This window comes from Puntigrus tetrazona, chromosome 5, assembly GCF_018831695.1.
Source record: "Puntigrus tetrazona isolate hp1 chromosome 5, ASM1883169v1, whole genome shotgun sequence".
NCBI lineage: Eukaryota > Metazoa > Chordata > Actinopteri > Cypriniformes > Cyprinidae > Puntigrus > Puntigrus tetrazona.
The window spans coordinates 29,626,380-29,646,070 of record NC_056703.1 but is presented as its reverse complement, the minus strand read 5'-3'; the positions used below and the strand labels follow the sequence as shown (position 1 = coordinate 29,646,070).

Genomic DNA, 19,691 nt, shown 5'->3' with positions numbered 1-19,691 from the left:
TGTTTAGTTGAAACTTTAGTACATAAAAGAATTAAAAATAATGTGTGAAAGAAACATGAAAAATTAAAGAATCAAAATCAAAATAAAAAAACAACAACATAATTACTAAAACTTTAACTATAAACTATAATTTTAATATTAAATATTTTAAATATAAAATAATAGCATGTTGATAATAAATGACACTAAAATAACAGTGTTCAACATAATCAGTTCCTGTCAAATGGCCTGAAATAGTGTAGACTGACTTTCTGTTTCTGAATGAAATGTTTAACCCTTTAAGACCTATGGGCAAAACAGATCATTTAACATGCAGTATTTAGTTTATTTGACTGTCAAATGCAGGGTGTCATTTTTTCCAGAAAACAAAAATGGATTTCAAAAAAACACAGTTTTGACCATTGATGTTGTGATGAGACAAAAAACAAAACAAAACAGGAATACATTTTCAGTTTTTTTTTTTTCAACTATGATATATATATATATATATATATATATATATATATATTCTATATACTTTATACTATATATATATATATGCAGTCTATGCATTCTGAAGACTTTTACTTTACACACACTCACACATTTGCACACGCATACACCCAAAAATAAGTTCCCTAAAAATTTACGAGCTCTGTTTGAATATATAAGCTGCGAACTGCTTGAATCTGCTGAGGAAACCAATCAGGAGTGTGAAATACTCTTGCCACGGATCTATTTTTGTGCCGGAAATATCAGTGAAGCTGTTTTCCACAAAATCCGTAGCATGTTTTCTGTTTCACCGTAACCTTAACCGAACTCAAGCCGCCGTCACACATAACAGCGCGGCTTTGTTCGCGCCGCTGCAGCTCCTCAGACGTTCCTCCCAGTCTTTATTATATTCTTGACAGGAAACAGACGAGTTTACTGGTAAAGGAGTTATTCAGAAGACGGAAACTGGCCGCAGGTTAAAGAGGATTCTGGCGCCTTTGACCTTTGATGGGACTCAGAGCCGGACATGAGCTTTTCCAGGATGCCAGTTCATCACTCTTTCTTAAAAACATCAGCTTTATCTGAGATGTTTCTGCAGTGACTCAATGCTTTCGTACGACGTCTGTTGTTCTTATGACCTTTAAAAACAAGAAATAGTTATGTGAGGAAAAGTGGTCACAAAGACTCGAGCAAGATCAGCAAGATCAAGTCATCGATTTTGTTGCTCTGTGATTTGAAGGTGAAGCGTGTCATTTATTTGCCATGAGGGGAGTATAGGGAATTTTAAAGTAGTGTTCTCGAATTTTCCCAACTTCTCAAATGCAAGTCTCATAGAAGTACATTTGAAATCTGCCATCAAGTCAGTGAATTACTAATAGCAAGGCCTCTCGATTTTTTTTAAACCAATAGCTCCTTTCATCACCCCAGACGTCTGAGACCTGCCAGTCAGAGAAGTTGGCGTTACCGTAATTTTAGATTATCGTATGTTTAGTAAATCTAGCGATCAATGCAAAAATGATTACCAATAGCAAAGATAAACCTTTAATTGAATTAAACTGTAATACTTTCGTTTTTTGGTACTTGCTAAAAACCGTTAGCTGTACTTTCACCTGTACTATAATTTTTTTAAATAATGGGCACAGAAACCAATTGTGGTCCATCGTGTTATCTAGCTTTATTTAGCAAACAGATATTTCCTTCTGTTATTTTCACACTTAATTATGTATAATAATTTTTACTGTTTGTTATACTGCTCTATGGTATTTCATTATATATTTTCCTGTAATAATGCAAGGAAAAGGAACCACGTCTAATAAATAAATATATACAAGCTATAATTATACATGTTGCTGTAATACCACTTTATTGGAGAATTTTAATGAGCACAAGTAGACCTACAGGAGTGGAGTTTTGGGCCTGATATCATCTATCCATCATTTTCTATATTTAGCCTTCCTCTAGTCTAGACGATCAGTTGTGAATAAAAGTTCAGTTAAACTTAACAATTCTGACAGAAATTAATAAAATTAATTAAATGCTACTACTGCTACTACTACTACAATTCACTATATCAAAATGACATATTTTATTAATATTATATACAAAGTAATTATGCTTTATTTTGATTACATTGTACAGATTGAATAAACTGCACAAAGTTTAGGAATTCATTTCATTAGACCCCCTTTTTAATGATTGCATCAAACTAGCTTTGGCAAGAAAATTGCGATTCAGTTATGTTTATTATAATATGTTTACATACTTTTTCTAAAAAACTGTGATAAATATTGATGATACATAAAGCTTACCACGCTATTATTTTTGTCTACATGGCCCCCAGAACTGGCATTGTATCTTGAGGCCAGCAATTTCCCATCTTCACCTGACTTGAAATAAGCGATTGTATGTTCTCAGCGTGATAGTGCTCTTCGCTGATGTCTGGACAAGGCTTCTGACAGATGCTTTGATCGATTTGAAGCGTTCTTCCAAAAATTGAAAACGTGAAGCCTTCATTGGTGTCTGGTGACCTTCTCGCCGCTTGTAATGCTGGAAATGAAACTCATCTGTTGGTGCCTTACTGTTGTGTGTGTGTGTGTGTGTTTTCCAGTGTGAGAGATTCCTCTGTGAGCCGCTCTCATGTTCGCCCCGTCGAATGAGACACATGCTAGTGTTTGTTGCTTCAGATGAAAGCCCGAGGGTCAAAATGTAAAATGAAGCCTCTTTCTCGCTCATACAAGGGCAGAGAAAATAACAAACGAGCTGCCGTGAAAGCACTGTGATGGATGGCGGGGCATTATTTGTGTCTTGGCTCGGAGTAATAGGCCCAATTGGATGTCCTCAGACTTAAACATTTGGTTGCATGGGAAAGAACCATAGATGAAACGAGATAAAGCTGAGGCTTATAGCTCATTTAACACGGAAGCGCTTAGTGAAAGCTTTGGCATTTCCAGGTCATCTCTGCGGGTCAGCGTTTACGTCCCATGAGTCTGACTGATGTATGCAAGGCTGCTGGGAGAAATAATTCATCTGTTGCTCATCATTATGAACGCCAGCCCTGGCAGGCTTTCTGACATCCCATCAGAACAATATAACAAAAAAAAAATTGCTTTATGGCCTAAATTAAAGGGACAGTTCACCCAAAAATGTAGTTCTGTCATCATTTACGTGATGCGTTTTGAACTTGTGTGAGTTTCTTTCCTGTGGTGAGCAACGCTGAGATGGTTAACAATATTCTTCTGGAACATGAAGGAAAGAAGGAAACTCACGCAGGTTTGGAATTACACGAGGGTGAGTAAATTATGGGCAGACTTTGTAAAATGCTGTGCTTTATTTGAAGTAGGTTTGGATGTTTTAGCTGGAAATCAAGACAGAGACGCTCATTAAGAACAAGCAGAGTATTTCCAGCGTTTCTCCATTCAAACTGTGCTTACATCCTCGATAAGCCTTGACTTGCTAAGACAAAGCCTGGACTGCCGTCACCATCAGCTTGACGTCTAAACATGGCATTTCCTGTTGTCCTTACAGTTGTTGTAGCTTCCTGTATTTCCTCCCGCTCTGTCTGTCCTTTGTGAAGGAGCTGAAAGTGTCTGCAGTGTTTTGTTTACCTGGAGAGCTAGAAACAGATGTACTTTACGTTTTGGGTTGGTTAGATAAAAAAAAAAGTCTCTTCGGCTAACCAATGCTGCATTTAAAAATACAGTAAAGCTGTGAAGTATTATTAAAATAGATCTTTCTATGTGAATGGATGCATTTGATTGCTTTGATCTAAGCTGAATTTTCAGAATCATGGCTTGAGTCTCCAGTGTCCTTGATTCAGTTCTGCTGCTCAGGAAGTGACACCTGACCCGTGTCTTCCAGAGGAATGACATGCTTTATTCTGGAGATGATTTATGAGCTGCTGGCAGGATACTATTATTCTCCAGCGCTGCAGATGAAGAATGCAAATGATTTCAATAACTTAGTGGCTTTATTCTTTATTTTCTAGATTCCAGTCCGTTCTGTGAGCTGAATGATGTTCCCGGACACAGCAACGAGTGGATCGTCCTGGAGGAAATGTCTCTAGGATGCTGGACGAACTTCATCAGTCAGGACGGGAAAGAAGTCCACATCCTCAAGCTGCTGAAAGTAAGCGTGAGCAGTGTTGTGCAGCTACATCAACCTGTGCTTTGATTCTATGATTTTATTTTTTTATGGAAAAACACTGAAATGCTGGGTTAAATACAAAATATGGACAGAACCAGCTACTGGTTCAAAACATCTCAATTGCTTTTTCTGTCTTGAGTGTAGTTATCAACACTTTTTATACAGCAATTTATTAAAAGTTGAACCACAAATATATTTTTTGTAGCATTATGAAATCCATTTAATTAAAACAAATATTTTTCCATATATTTTCCATATTTATATAGTTTTGCTTCTTCAATGGTTAAATTGTAGTAATTTCTATTTTTACCATGTCTAATTAATTTAATAATCAAAATTATAGGTCTACAAATTGACAAAAATAAATTTTTAAGTGTGCTATGATTTCATAATTTTATGCCATTATGAAATCCATTTAATAAAAAAAATCTAATTGTCTTTTTCCATATATTTTCCATATTTATCTAGATTCAGTTCTGTCTTTTCAGTGGTATTGTATTTTAACTATTTAACTACTCTATATTTATTAGAAATTTAACTATTTAATAGTTAATTATTTTGTACAGTAATAGGAGCTTATGAAAAGCTTTATATTTTTAAGTCTCATTACAAACATTGCGATCAAATGACCGAATAAAGCATTGACAATTCAAATCATCTTTTAAAATGTTTTAAAAGAAAATTAAACACTTTTAATTTTTGGTAAACAAAACAGAATGCAGCTTAACGATAAGATCTATTGGGTAACATTGGGATATTTTTTAATTATTGTTTATAAAGTATTTATTTAATATTAGCACAATAATAAGACAATAATAAGTCTTTTGTAGAATAATAAAATTTTTCTGACAAAGGTTTGCTGTTGTGAAGGTCTTGTCTTACCAAGATGGTCTTGTCGGTGATCGAGAAGCTTTGCTGAAACACCAAAAGACTGTAAAGTCATAGTTTAATCACAGTTTGCTCAAGTCCACAATGAGCACAATGAGTACCAGATGGCACTCTGGGATTTCCCATGTTACAGTCGATCCATCTGATTCGAACAGAAACGAGTCAGCCGGCTGGGGGTCTGTCCGGTTTCTCCATGCGTGGTTGAGAAAGACCAACACAGACCGTTAGCTATGACACAACACTCCGATCCAGCCAAACCAGAGCGAGTTTGTGCGTCAGTTTTTTTGACTTGTTTACTCTTTAAAGGCGCTCGTGTCGATTAGATGATTAATTATGAACATCTGGCAGCTTGAGAGTAAATGCTTCACGGCGTGAGGACGCTGAGAGCGATGTTAGGACGATTACACTGGAGACGGGGATGTTTCTTCATCTGTGCTGGATGAGTGTCTGAATCGCAGGCCGAGAGAGCTGTGGAAATGTCCCGTCCTTTCACTTCAGCGGGGGAATTCGACATGTTGAGTTTTTACATGTTTTGCAAGAGAAAGACAAACATCTCTTCTGTTCTGATCCGAGAAGCAGCTGTAGACTCATTTGGGTCCATTATGTTTCCTCTTGAGGAATTTTGCAGAAAGCTGGTTCAGAGTGGAGAGAGAGTGTGTGCCGCTTTTGTGTTTTCAGCGATAAAAGCAGGTCGTTTTGTGAAAGAAAATGCTTGGTTCAAACATGCTGCGTTACAAACCAGCTGATAATGGATCTGCAAACCAGCAAAAGCTAAGACAGGGTTACGAGATAAAGTAGGCCAGACTCTGTGAAAAAGAAAGGCAAGTACTTAAGTGTGCTTGTCAAAAAATTTGGATTTCTGAAGGATCATGTGACACCGAAGACTAAAGAGTTGATGCTGTTAAAATAAATACAGAAATAAATAATATAATAATGACTTTTTTTTAAATGCAGTCATTACAGAACAGCTATTTTTAATTTAAATAAATTAAATTAATTATATATATATATATATATATATATATATATATATATATATATATATATATATATATATATATATATACTGAAAACCCTTGGTGAACAGAAGCAAGTTTTAAAAATAATAAAATGAAATAAAATAAAAAAAATCTACATTTAAGAATCATAATTTTCAATTTTTTAGCAACTGGTATGTTGGTATAGAAACCATTTTACGCAGAAAATTAAACAAACAAACAGAGAAACAAAGCATAACAAAGTAACACAATGACAAACATATTTTGTTAGTTTTAGTTTTAAAACACACTCCATTATATTCTTTCTTTTATGTACAAATTAAATAAAGTCCTCTTTGGAATTTTGTCAATATAAGTTTAAAGTACATTTAAAATAATTGTTATTTATTTAATAGTTTTATTTAAAGAAATCTGCTTCTTTTGAGATCTTTTTACAGGCAGATGCGTTTCATCAAAACAGTTTAATGTCCAAAATATGTCACTGACATAATCATAATCAGGTTATAGGCCAAGTGTAATTTACTTTCGCTAATGTTCTTTCAGTTTCTTAGTAAAGTGTGACAGAATTGTCATTTTAGCTTCCCATTAACTATCCCTTTAAAGCACACACACAAACAGAAGCAGGGGGTGGAGTTAAGCAGGTTGAGCTGCAGTGGGCGGGGCTTTAGGCTTCATTGATGTCACTGTCTGGCAGCGCTCCGGTCAAGCTGGCCGAGAGCCGAGTCTGGGATCCTGGAGCCGACCCGGGTCGAGAGCAGAGGCGAAGAATAACGGGAAGCTGTTATGCATCAGCAAAGCCCTGAAAAAAGTGCTCTTGAGAAAAAAAATGAGCAAAAGGAAAACAATTGTATCTTGAAAGTACAGGAACAAAAATAGCAGGGGCGAGTGATCAGGCACCGCGGTGAACATTGTTTGACCCAAACGGAGTGAGGTGGACAGCGATGGATTATGGGAGGTCTGCGTTTCTGTAAACACCATTGAGGATTGCAGCAAATTATTAACATGACTGGATTGTTTCCTTAAGCACGCAGTTTCCATATTAAATATAGAAGGCGCGTCAGCGGATGCCAACACGAGACGCGGAAATCAAAATAAAGCCGTTTGCAGTGAAAACGCACCTCACAACACATATTCACAATCATGATTCATATGTGAGTCACCGAGCAACACTTAGCCGTTGCTATAAATATACCTCACACCATTCAAAGGTTTTACTGAATGGCGTTGTTTTGTTGTTGTTGTTCAGCGACAATAACAAAATATTTCCCTTTAAAATAAATGCTGGTCTTTTGAACATGCTAAAAATAAAATGTATCAATTTCCACAAAGTGTTTTCAAAATGTTTTAATAAGTAATAATGTTGAAAATTCTGCAATAAATTGCATTTTAACACATATTCACATAAGGAATTTATAAATTTTTTTTCTTATACATTTTTTCTTAATTTTATTTTCAATTGTAATAATATTTCTCAATTTCTACAGTTTTTTACTGTATTTTTGAGCATGCAAGAAACACGTTTATTTATTGTATTTAATATACATTTATACTGAAAACACTAAAAATAAAGATAAGCAAAATATAAGTATCTGATGTAAATATAGTAAATGCAGTGTCAACTTGATAGTAAAAGAGTACTTTTAGATAGTCCACTTTTACTAACTATAAGTAACTTTCTAACTACGTGTTAACTGCATGTCATCTAATTCTCATTAGTTTGCAACTACATGTCTACTAACTCTCAGAGTAGACTGTTAGGGTAGGTTTAGGGTTAGTAGAATAAGCTGATATATACTTGCAAAGTTAGGGTCATGGTCTTCATCTTCATACCCATCAAGGAAGTTATTAAGCAGACAGCCTACAAATACTCTAATGTTAGTAGAATGTACAAAGTGGACTGTTAAAATAAAGAATAACATAATTAATGCTGTTATTATTAATAATAATAATGATGAAACTTTTGTAAATTCAGTTAATTTATTTTTTTTTAAAGACCACCTAGCGTCATCCAGCGCCGCCCGTCTATGAGATAAGTTGAGCTGTTAAGAGTGATGGATATCATAATTGGTAATCATACAGGCATTTACCCAAACAAAGTGTGATTCTCACTCCTCCTCTGAAGGCCTACAGACGCTCACAGACACCGGTCTCTGATCAGCAGAGGGAACGAAAGGCTCTTCCAACAGCTATTCTTTTGTATCTGCTTCTTTGTGCTCGTGGACGTCTGACAACTCGCCTCCAGTGAGACTAATTAACGTTTGTCAATCTCACGCTCACCGATGATGTTTCTCAGACACGCTCCACACGCAGTAGGCAAAACCTGGCTGGGAAGAACCGGGATCTTCTGGGAGCGTTTGCTTAACTGCTTGCTTTATTCTGAAGAGACTTTAAAACACACACATTTGTGATATTTAACACATTTCACAAACGTGTCAATTCTTGAATAATTTGTTTCGTTTTTGGGTTAATACACCGTACATTTCTGCTTAAAAAGGGCGGCAATTTTTTGCCAGAGTAGAACGGTACACCGGCAATGGTTTTAAAGATCAAGCGTACATTTTTATGAAAACCTATATATATATATTACGATATATTACAGCCTACTGAATCAATAATCATGTAATGATAACATTTAAAAAACACAGATTGTAGTTAGAGAGATATAAAGCATGATGAACATTAAACAACACAAAGACAACGAAAGTAAACTATTTTATTATTAACGAAGTAAACTAATATATATTTTATTATAATAAAGTTTATCGACAGAGCCTTTATGACTGCTTAGAATACTATGAAATATGTCGCGTGCCTTATTCTGCGTAAAAAGCCACATCGTCTTACAGAAGGAAATATTTTATACACTCGGCTGACATTATAGAGTTTCTAGTAAAAACATGTTGAAATTTGGTATTTTCATGTCAAAGTGTCATAGTGACGAAAAAGTAACTTTTTATATAAAGTAATCCATTACTTTGTTACTTTTGCGTTATCTGTTCTGGGCTTGCTTATGTTCGTTTTAATAAAAAAAAAGTTTTAGTGCATTACTTATTCGAAAAAGCAACTTAAATATATTTTGTCATGAATTTAGAAGTATTTTACTAGTTACTTGGAAAAAGTTTTCTGATTATGTAACTTGCTGTACTTATAATATGTTAACCCCAGCAACCCTATGAGTTCATGCGCGCGCACACACACACACACACACACACACAGTTTTTGTCCTTTATTAGCTGCACGCCGTCACTTCTCTAACGGCCTGCTGACGATGGCCACCGTATTTGACGGTGTGTGTCGAGTCGGGCACAGCGGAGAGCGTGTGTGGAACATAAAACACCACTGGACTGACCGCCGAGAGCCTTGATTAGCTCAGCGGTTGGACGGCATGGTGCCGATCTCTTTCTGAACCGCTGCGATCAGCGGGGGACAAATCCTTGTGGTAACCCTGCAGGCAAACGTAGCACGCTGGCGAATGATCGATTGAATAAAAGCCATGAAGAAACAATGTGTGCCTCTGCTCCTCTCTGGCTGGCTGCTTCAAGCAGAGCACTGAGATGTTGAAAGTCCAGATGACAGGAGGGTCAACACCTCATGGTCTGAAAGCTTCGCTTTTAACTGCACGTCTGTCTTAATTATGCTTTGAAACAGGTGAGGCCTCTCTGAAGCGATAGAGGATCATGAGCCCCCTATCAGCAGTTCTTTGTCTTTTAGGATTAGTTTTGTTGGTCTCTATTTTCACTTGAGGTACTACAGAGTTCCTTTTTTTTATTCGCTAGCAAAAATTATAGCATGTCACTAAGCGTTTTCTCATAAAAGAGTTAAAAATTTCTAGCAAAACATTTGTATTCAATCACATTGTCAACTGCTTCGCATACCTGCCAGCCAATCAGAATCAAGTATTCAAAAAGACCATGAAATAAGTATTTTTAATGCATTTTTTAATGCATATTTTAAAGCGTTAGCATTGCATTACTTAATATTTATTGCATATACATAGTAGTGTTTACATAATATGTGTATACTATGTTTATTTATTATGAGTATATGAATGCGCACACATATAATATTTTGAAAATATTTACATGTATAAACATTTATGTACGATTTTATATTATATGTAAATATTTGTGTGTATAAACAAACATTTCTATAAACATTTTTCATGCATGTTTGTATTTATATATATATATATATATATATATATACACAGAACATGTTTATATATTATCTAAACAAAAACATTTATTTATACTTACATTTTGATTTTAATTTATAACAGCATTCAGACAGTTGTTTTTAACGTTTTTTAATGCATTAATTCAACCCATTAAATGCTTGACAAACACACATAAAACATTCCGACATTTAACTCAATAAAGTAAGGAAATAAAAAATAATTGCCGTAGTAACAGTGGTGTATTAATTGCCCGTGCACCATTAAATTCGATGTGTAACAGACATTTCCAAATCAATATCCAGGTTGCTTATTGATTGTGGTCCCTGTATGTGTTCTGAATGAAATACTAGCATACTTCTTTATCCATGCAAACATTTTTACCTTTTAATGGTAGTATGTTGCATCAGAGTAACACGACCTCATTATGTCTCATCGTTTTATTCAGACAGAGGCGTCCAGTTATCATCTGACAAATAAGCAAGTTCTTTGGGATTGATAACGCATATTTTTTGTAAAGATATCAGTATGAGTCGCATGCTGACCCAGCCGAGGTTTGATTGCGGGTCATTTTTGTCGACCTTCGCTTCTACTCAGGTTAGTGGCCTGTTGGAAGTGATTTTGTGCATTGCATCACATTTCGCCGCAGGGTTTAGCTGTAATTAGCCCATCTTTTCCCGTGCTCGTGAATCTCCTGAGCTTGACACTCCCATCATGCTCCGCTGCAAGGATGGTTCTCAGCACTCAGGGATTTTAGTTTGCGCTACACATGACAAGTTGCACCGCGGTTCAGTGCGGGTCTCATCAATCCTCTTCTGTACGGTCTCATGTGGTCATCGTGTCCAGCTTGCTGTTGGGAAACTCCAGCTGAAACGTGTGTCAGATTTATGAAGTGTGAGTGTGTGTGTGCTGCTGGTGTCTCACAAGGTTTCTCCGTCTCTGTCACCGAGGACAACGGGTCTTGCTGAGGTCTTGTTACTCTCAGTTTCAGACAAGCTGAAGTCCTGGGCATGTTTTTTTTTTTACTTTTCAGCTTTTCCTGTGTAGAAACTAAGTGCGCTTTGTAATGAGTGTGCACTTGTAGTTTACTCAAAATAGAAAAAAATCCTATTTAAAAACTGTACTTTTATATAATATTCAATTATTAAAATAAAAGGCATTTTTAAAAAGTGCACTGTTATGCTATCAAAATAAATTTTACTTAAAATATTACTAGAACATAATACATTTAAATTTAATTTAAATACGCTTATTTTGAGGTGTTGACAAACATACTAGAGCACATATAAAGCATTTAATTATTATTTAAATTGTTATTCAATATCAAAATGAATGTATTTCAAATGTACCCAATTACAAATATATTTAAATCGTACATGATAAACAGGTTTCTGTAAAAATTACATTAATGTAATTTTTTTAAATTAAATTCATCAGTATCATTCTTCAAAGAAAGACAATAGAATTAATTATAAGTCCTGCTTAATTAAATTACTATTTTAAATAAATTAAAGCTCTTATAAATGTTACTTTCAGATAACACTTTATTTTAAGGTTTCCTTGTTACATGTTCTTACTATTATAATAAACATAAAATTATGCATAATTACATGCAAGCAGTCAAACCTTAGTCCTAACCCTAACCTTATAGTAAACACATGTGGTTAATTAATATTACCCAGTACTTAAATGTATAATAACATTGTAACAAGGACACAAAATAAAGCGTAACCCACTTAACGTGCAATTAAGTGTCTGAAAGTATTGCATTCAGTTTGTACTTAAAATATTCTTTAAAAGTTTATGATGTGTTTAATAAGCACTCTTTTAAAAAGTGTGCTATTTTATGGATGATTCAGCCGTTTTTTTCCCCAACAGAGGCTTTTCTTGCGTTGCCCCCTCAAACAGGTCAGATTTATGAAGCGTGTATTATTGATGTTTCATACACAGTTTCTCCATCTCTGTCAGGAGACTGGAGCTCTTTAACACTGCCGTAGGTCTCATGGTGAGGACTCTCAGTTGCTCTCGGTTTTGGAGCAGTTCTGGGCAAATTCACAGCATTCTGCATTTGGAAGAAGACTTGGACTTGTTCCTTTATATTTGAAAAGCTCCTTGGTGTTGTGCACAGATGGTGTTTATTACTACATATTCTCTTAACACGCTGATGCTAATCTACTAATGACGGTAAAGTAGGTGGTCCAAAGCAACAAGGTCATTACGAGCGTTGCTGTAAATGACTTTTAGAAATGTCTGGCTTGTCTTAACGTTGATGTTTTCGATGAACTCACCTCCTCCAGGGTGTAGTTAGTAGTTTTCATTTACTAAGCCTTCGATCCAGCTCTTCTCCGGTCTAGCGATGGGGAAGCACACAGGTGGGAATGTTGACATTGTGTGAGATTACGACTGGATTTGCTCTTAGTACGAGCTGGTCCGGGTTTGGCCCGGCCCTCTGATTCGCTCCAGATGGAAGCTCTTTCTCTAGATTCACACAGCAGTTGCTCCGAATTCCCGGGACGCGGATTTCAACATCCGAGTGTTGCTCAATTCAAAATATAGAATTTGCATTAATATGATCTGATTGATTAAGCGGTTTGCTGTTAGTCTTGCTGGACAGCGTGTATATGTAGCGTGCGCACGCATTAAAGGCACAGTTCACCAAAAACCCTCCGCCTCAGGCCATTCAAGATGTAGATGAGATTGTTTCTTCAACAGATTTGGAGAAATAGCATTCTGTCATCCTCTGCCGTGAAAATGGAAGCTACAAACAACCGATAAAAACAATTAACACAGTTAATTCATTATCACAATTAATCCACACCGCTCCAGTCCATTATTGAACAAATTGTAACGGGAATCCAAAAGCTGCATGTCTTTGAAAAAACCAAACCATGAAGAAGCGTTTTTAGCTTTAAATCTATAGTAACGCATTCCTTCGGTGAAACGGTCATCTGGTTTGAATCATGAGATAAATATTAACAGATTAAGCTCCAACACAAGCCAAAACAGTCCAAAACTGCTCTAAACTAATTTATGTGTGTGGGTTTTTTTACTGGAGGAAGTATTATTATGGTTAATGGGATGGTATTTTAGCAGCAGTTTAAGGTTATGAGTGTGGGTTGTGTGGGAAGTTTTCTCAGCTGTTTGGACTAAATGGACGAATTAATCTACATCTAGCACATTTTGATTTTTGGGCGGACTATTCATTTGAAGAGTGAAAAGTTCACGAGAACAGTCGACGGAACAGACACCAAACACACGTTACTCTGTTTATTCCTCCATGAAACATTCATGGCTTTCCCTCCTCTGACGATCTTGTCGATGTACTTGTTAAAGGAGAGCGTGATGGGGATTTCTGCAGAAACTTTCTCTGAAACCTCGCTGAAGCGCCGGCAGCAGTCGATGTGCTGCGAGATCTTTGCGTTCTCACTGGGTCACTTGCGCTGGGATTCACTTCAGCTCGTCTTTGCTTTGCCAGCTTTACTTCAGCTTAAAGTTGCATTAATCACTTACAAAAAGCATCTAGACATAGTTGGATGCCTTAAACGGTCACATTTGTTGAATATGCATAATGTTTGGATGAGATAGACGCATCCTGATTTGATTGGGGTAGGCTGAGTCAACGCATTTTCCTGTTTGTCGTACTCTGCAGGAGCGTTATGACTGTTATGACTGTAAACCTTTTCTTGCAAGAAAATAAATATTGAAAAGTTGTCTCATGCCTTCATAGAAATGGAAAATTGCCACAACACTGAAAAATGAAATGATATCACGTCATTACACTGTAATTCTACTTCATTAAATTCTATTGTAATTGAGAATTTCTATCCTGTTAGCCAATTTAAAAATGACTCTTAATCCAGTTCTAAATGATGCACCAGCTACAGGGTGGAAAATGATAAAAACATGTCATTGTGACATATTTAGCATTTTAAAAAATCTATGCACGTTAATTCATTTCTTATAAAAACATTGTTTATGCATTTATGAATTAATACCATGCAGTATATTTTTTGTCAGTAGTGTGAATTATTGTCATCAGGTGATTGTCATCTCTAATTGTTCTACTGAAGCATTTTTAGTTTGATGCGATGAACAGTTTTTGCACAGCATAATGAATAAGAATTTATATATATATATATATATATATATATATATATATATATATATATATATATATATATATATATAAAAAAACTGCTTAATTTTATTCAGATACACCAAATATAAATCGTCAGTGGAAATCCTGATATTTAAATGAACAAAAATAAGATGATATTCTAATGCTTCTAATTCTAATTTGTGACAGAAAAGTTTTAATCATGTTGATCATTTGCAGGCCTTATAAATTAATTTAATAAATACGATACAGTAGCTAAGGTTAAATTATTAATGTGCATCTCAACTTGCAGCTTTATTTTCAAGTACAATTCTCATCATAAAAAAACTTTGCCTCAAACTCCTATTTTGTTTCTTATTAGTTCTTATTAGTAAAATAACCTCACTCGTATAAATGCATACCGTTAAAGTGTGTAATTTGTGCACAACCTTAGTTCAGTTGTAAATTGTGTAACCGCAGTAAAGTGAGGTAAAACGCTGCAGGACCAGCAGCTGGACTTCCACACCACACTCCAGCGCGTCTGTATGTCTGCAAAACAACAGTGGCATTGCCAGACCAGCACAAATGTTTAGGGTGCGTGATTTCTGCGCTTCCTAATCACAGGAAAAGTGCCTGTGGGAATTTCTGCCTCCTGGATCAGATTGTGTCTCATTTACTCCAGCTATAAGCTGCTGTATTCCAGCAGATCTCACACTCACTGCTATGCGCATTCTCTACGTCTTCCTTATTTACACACCCGATCCTGATCATCAGCTTGTTAAGAAAGAGCTGCTTGAACTCAACCGGATTAAAAAAAAACAAAAAAACCCCCTGAAAACTGTGAAATGTGCAGTGCTGTGGATCACTGCATTGAGATGTTGAATTGTGCTTTGTTTGAATGATGCTCTTTTCTATTAACAATCACCCGGTGCACTCAAAATCAGTGTGGTATACAGCGCTTTCTGAAGTGTTTGTCCACGCAGAAGTGTGATGCAAACTGCTCAAGTGGATGCTAACCAGCCATGTAAATGTAATTCAGCAAGCTCATTGGTCGCATATGCAACATGAACCAATCAGCTTTTGCCAAGTCGCTTAACGCTAATAATATCAACAACAGTTCCGTTCAAGGGTTACCTCCACCTCAAAATTAAAAATTTGTCCCCATATTGTTCCAAACCCATAAAAGATTTGTTTGATTTTGGAAAAGATATTTAAGATATTTTGTAAGAAAACCGAGAGGCTTGTGATTGTCCCATTGACTGCCAAACAATTTTCAGAAAAGTATATAAGACATCGTCAGAATATTTCATCTGCCATCAGTATGATTCGACCATAACCTTAACCGAGAATACCTTTTGTATTTAATACATTACGGTGATGTATCATTAAATAAAGTCATTCTTTTTGCTTACAAAAAGTATTCTCAAAGCTTCATAACGTTATCGTTAACGATGGCACATGGAGTATTCAGATATCTTTCATATTTTTCTGCACCCTGACAGTGGTAATTGTTTGGCAGCCAATGAGACAGAAGCCTCCCAGTTTTCATTAAAAATGGTAAATTGTGTTTTAAAGACGAAAAGGTTTGAAACCACATGGTTGTAAGTGATAAATTTTCATTTCGGGATGAAGTAACCAAGTGCTGTTTAACGACATAAAGCCTTTTTCGAAATTGGCAATAAAATGTTTTGTCAGAAAGAACATTTTTCGTACCAAATGGGATCAAACACTAAATTCTTGTATTTTCACAGGGACAGCAGTCAGTATCAGAACTCAACTTAACAGCGGCAAACCCATCAGTGGTGATCATCACCTCTAGCAGCGCACAAACCATCTTGCTTCACGACAGTCCCGCAGTGAACATCTACGTAAGTACCGATGCATTCAGCGTTTTCGTTTGTAAATCCCGCCAGCTTTTGCTAAAAATAACACACGTTGCACATGCAAAGGACTCATCCAGATCTACATTTGTTGACGAGCTGCCAGCAAAAAGAAGCTTGCATCCACATCTTTATATTTAACAGTGGAACAAATGGTGTGTCGCGTGGGAGCCGTTGGCAGGTGTCTGACAATAAAAGCAGCTACAGCTGCACACTTTCAGCTCTGTTTTGAGAGGCAATTAACCTTGTTTGTTTAGCCCATGACCCCATGAGAATTTGCAAACAGACTTAACTAGTGTCGAATATGGATGTGCCAGAGCTCTCGAAACAAAACAGCCCAGTATGACACAAGCGGCGCTGCTCCACGATTTGTTTTCTTCAATTTGTTCTTTCCACCGCTGAACCTTGTTAACCTTTATTAGATTGCTGTGGAACAATACGCATTGGAATTGCAGTACAAACCGAAAGGGAGCGAACGTCTATTTCCGTGCAAGAAGGGGAAAATCAGCTCCGCCCCAGTTGTGACTGAATCCAGACTATGAGATATTAAAAATGCAGTGTGTTATGAAGGGGGAATCTGATGGCCTTGGGGAGACATGCGATGTCTTGAGTCTGGAGAAACAGCATGTGTTTTTCTTAAGCGCTCTTATCAGTAGACGCGGTCAGGTCAGGCAGAGAAACCCTCCCGACCGCTTCCAACACCAGCCTGAATCCATCACAACCTGTTCGCTCAGCGTTTGAAACAACAGACAGAGAACAAAGTCTGCTTTTCAGAGTAGGCTGTACTATGTACATGCATAGAATATCAACGCTGCTTTTCAATGTTTAATTAAAGGGATAGTTCACCCAAAAATGTACATTTTATCATTAATTACCCTCATGTTGTTCAAAATCTGTCAGATCTTTGTTCACAAATTAATATTAGGGGTACGTTTATGCACATATCCCTTTAAGCGCCTATTGCTGGCAGCTCGTCAAAAAATGTAGCCCAAACATGAAATTACTTCAAAACAAAGGAAAATATTTTCAAAAAAGTTAACCGGGCTGTTTCGGGTCACCACTGACTTCCATAGTAGTAGGTAACCCAAAACAGCCTGGTTACAAACTTTTTTCGAATATCGTCCTTTGTGTTCGGCAGAACTACTTAAGGGTGGTTAAATGATGACAGAATTTTTTTTTTGGGGTATACTATTCCTTTAAATGAAAAGTTACCTACCCAGAATTTTTTCGTCATAAAACTGTAAGGTGGAAACTGTAATTCTTACTTTTTACTCCATGTATTATGTTGGAGTTATACAGTTTTGACTATGTACTTGAATTTGCTCACTGATGAATGGTAATTTCGGACCTTGGTGTTGCATCCAGAGCACTGCAGAATTAAACATTATTCCCTCTTCTTCCGGCATATGCATTAAAATATTTATCCCAGGCCTGATTTATTCTGATGTCCGTTTGCGGTGTAATCTGCAGCATGAGAGAAGCTCTTTTGAAGGAGACATTTATTGCTGTGTTATGTTATTTCTCTGCATTCGACATAAAACTTTGCTTAAGGGGCAAAGAACAATGCAAATAAAAAAATCATAATCGTCTTGTTTCTTATTTTTTTTCTGTTGATTTGTGGGTGAAGTGGGACCTCATGGTCTTTTGTGGAGATTCATCACCACATCAGATCACTGGAGTCATCTCTTGATTTTGGTTGCTTGCAGTCAAGCTGCTTCCTGTGGTTTTGATGCCTCACATCACTCCAATCCAAAACAAATGACCGTCAGTCTACAGACGCCTTGTATGTACTTCATTGTGCTTCAGATGAGCTTGTGTCTGCATGCCTTCCTGTCTCTGTATTTCCATCCAGGACACATGAAAAAGTCCAGTCACCCAGAGGTCTTGCTTCAGTCCACTTACTCCCTCTCGCTTCATCATTAACATAGACGATCGTTAACAGTATGTTGCAAATTGTATATACTTCATAGTGTATACTTCATCAAATTTGCTTATATTGACTATTTCACAATGGCTTGCAATCATCCAATCAGAATTTTGAATTGCTTTTTGAATCACATTTTGCTTCACATAGTCGCATAGTATCATGACTGTAAACATGATGCATACTGAGAACCTTCATTTCTGAAATAAATCGACCAGGTAGCTTGTATATTTCTGTCCTGTTTACAGTAATAAGTCAGAAAGAAGGCAAACACTGCAGGTTTTATTCATCAAAAAGACCTATTTAGTTTGCTATATAAAGCTTGAATCTACATTAAAATAACTGATGATGTACAATCACTCATAGCCTGGTATAATATTTTGATCAGTGCTCAGACTTATCTGCACACTTTGAAGGTGACCTTTGTCTTTGCATGGAAGGTTCATCATTATTATATTAAGTGACGATTTGAAAAACTGTGAGCAACGGTAAAGGCACGACTGTCCTAGAATCTGTGTCTGAATAATATAGAGCTCTGGCTATAAATCATGCTTAATAGTTACAGCAAGGTTGTTGCCTTTGCGTCATACATATGTGTTTGTTCATATTCTGATTTCCATATCAGCTATTCTCATTCCATTGTTTTGTTGTACTGTGCATTTATTATGCTGTGCCTATGATGCACACACACAGCACTCAAAAGTTTTAAATATTTAAGATGGTTTATGATTTTGAAAGAAGTATTTTCTGCTCACCAGAACTGTATTTATTTGATCAAAAAACAGTAAAAACTGTTTTAACAGTACAAAAATATATATTTTTATAATTGAATTGATCTGTGAAAATATAATAATGTAATTTATTGCTTTGATCAAAGCAGAATTCAGCATCATTATAGTCCTTAGTCTACATAATCCTGTAGGAATCATTGTAATTATGCTGATTAAGAGACATTTCTAATTGCTAACTATATTGAAAGCAGTTTACAAATATTTTTGTGGAAACCATTCTACTTTTTTTTCAGGATATGTAACATTATAAATGTCTTTACTGCCATATGTCGTTTTGATTAATTCGATGCAACCTTGATAATAAAAGTCATTTCTTTAAAAAAAATTTAATAAATAAACAAAGTAAAACCCATAATATTTGAATGGCAGTTACACAACTGTCTTCAACATTGATATTTTTCAGAAATGTTTCTTGAGTAGCAAATCGGCATTTGACTATTACTTTACATTCCATTATATTCATGGAAAATAAGTAAATCAATGCAGCCTTGATGAGCAGAAAAGCATTCTTTGATATATTTTGAAAAGCTTTCACCTAAGGGGGGTTTGTAGAATTTTTTTACACTTCACTGTACTAAACAGTAGATGAACTCTAGGAGAATGCTGTCAAAAGTCATACACTGCCATCTAGGATCTCTGGCAGAAACTGCCTTCAAAGACTGTAAATAAAAGGCTTTTAACAGCAGTACAGATATTGCTAGGAAAGGTTTGACATCAGGGAATTTTTTTAGTATTTGCATGGAGTCTTTGTTTTCTGTGTTGCCTGCAAACAGAACTGTCTTTCTAGTTCCAGGCCTGCATGTGGAGACTGAAGTGAATTCTCCTGA

The 19,691-nt window shown here is 36.0% G+C and overlaps 1 protein-coding gene across 2 annotated transcripts in view; it reads left to right on the top strand.

Annotated features, from left to right (window-relative positions):
* The window catches only part of eng (endoglin), a 40,343-nt gene that overhangs the window by 8,991 nt on the left and 11,661 nt on the right, over window positions 1-19,691 (top strand). For both annotated transcript variants that reach the window (XR_006251000.1, XM_043239534.1), the window contains exons 3-4: window positions 3,956-4,095; window positions 16,021-16,137. Coding sequence is in view for 1 of the 2 variants with exons in the window: in XM_043239534.1 (XP_043095469.1) it covers window positions 3,956-4,095; window positions 16,021-16,137 (257 nt within the window). In the remaining variant the exon portion in view is untranslated. The remainder of the gene's footprint in view (window positions 1-3,955; window positions 4,096-16,020; window positions 16,138-19,691) is intronic.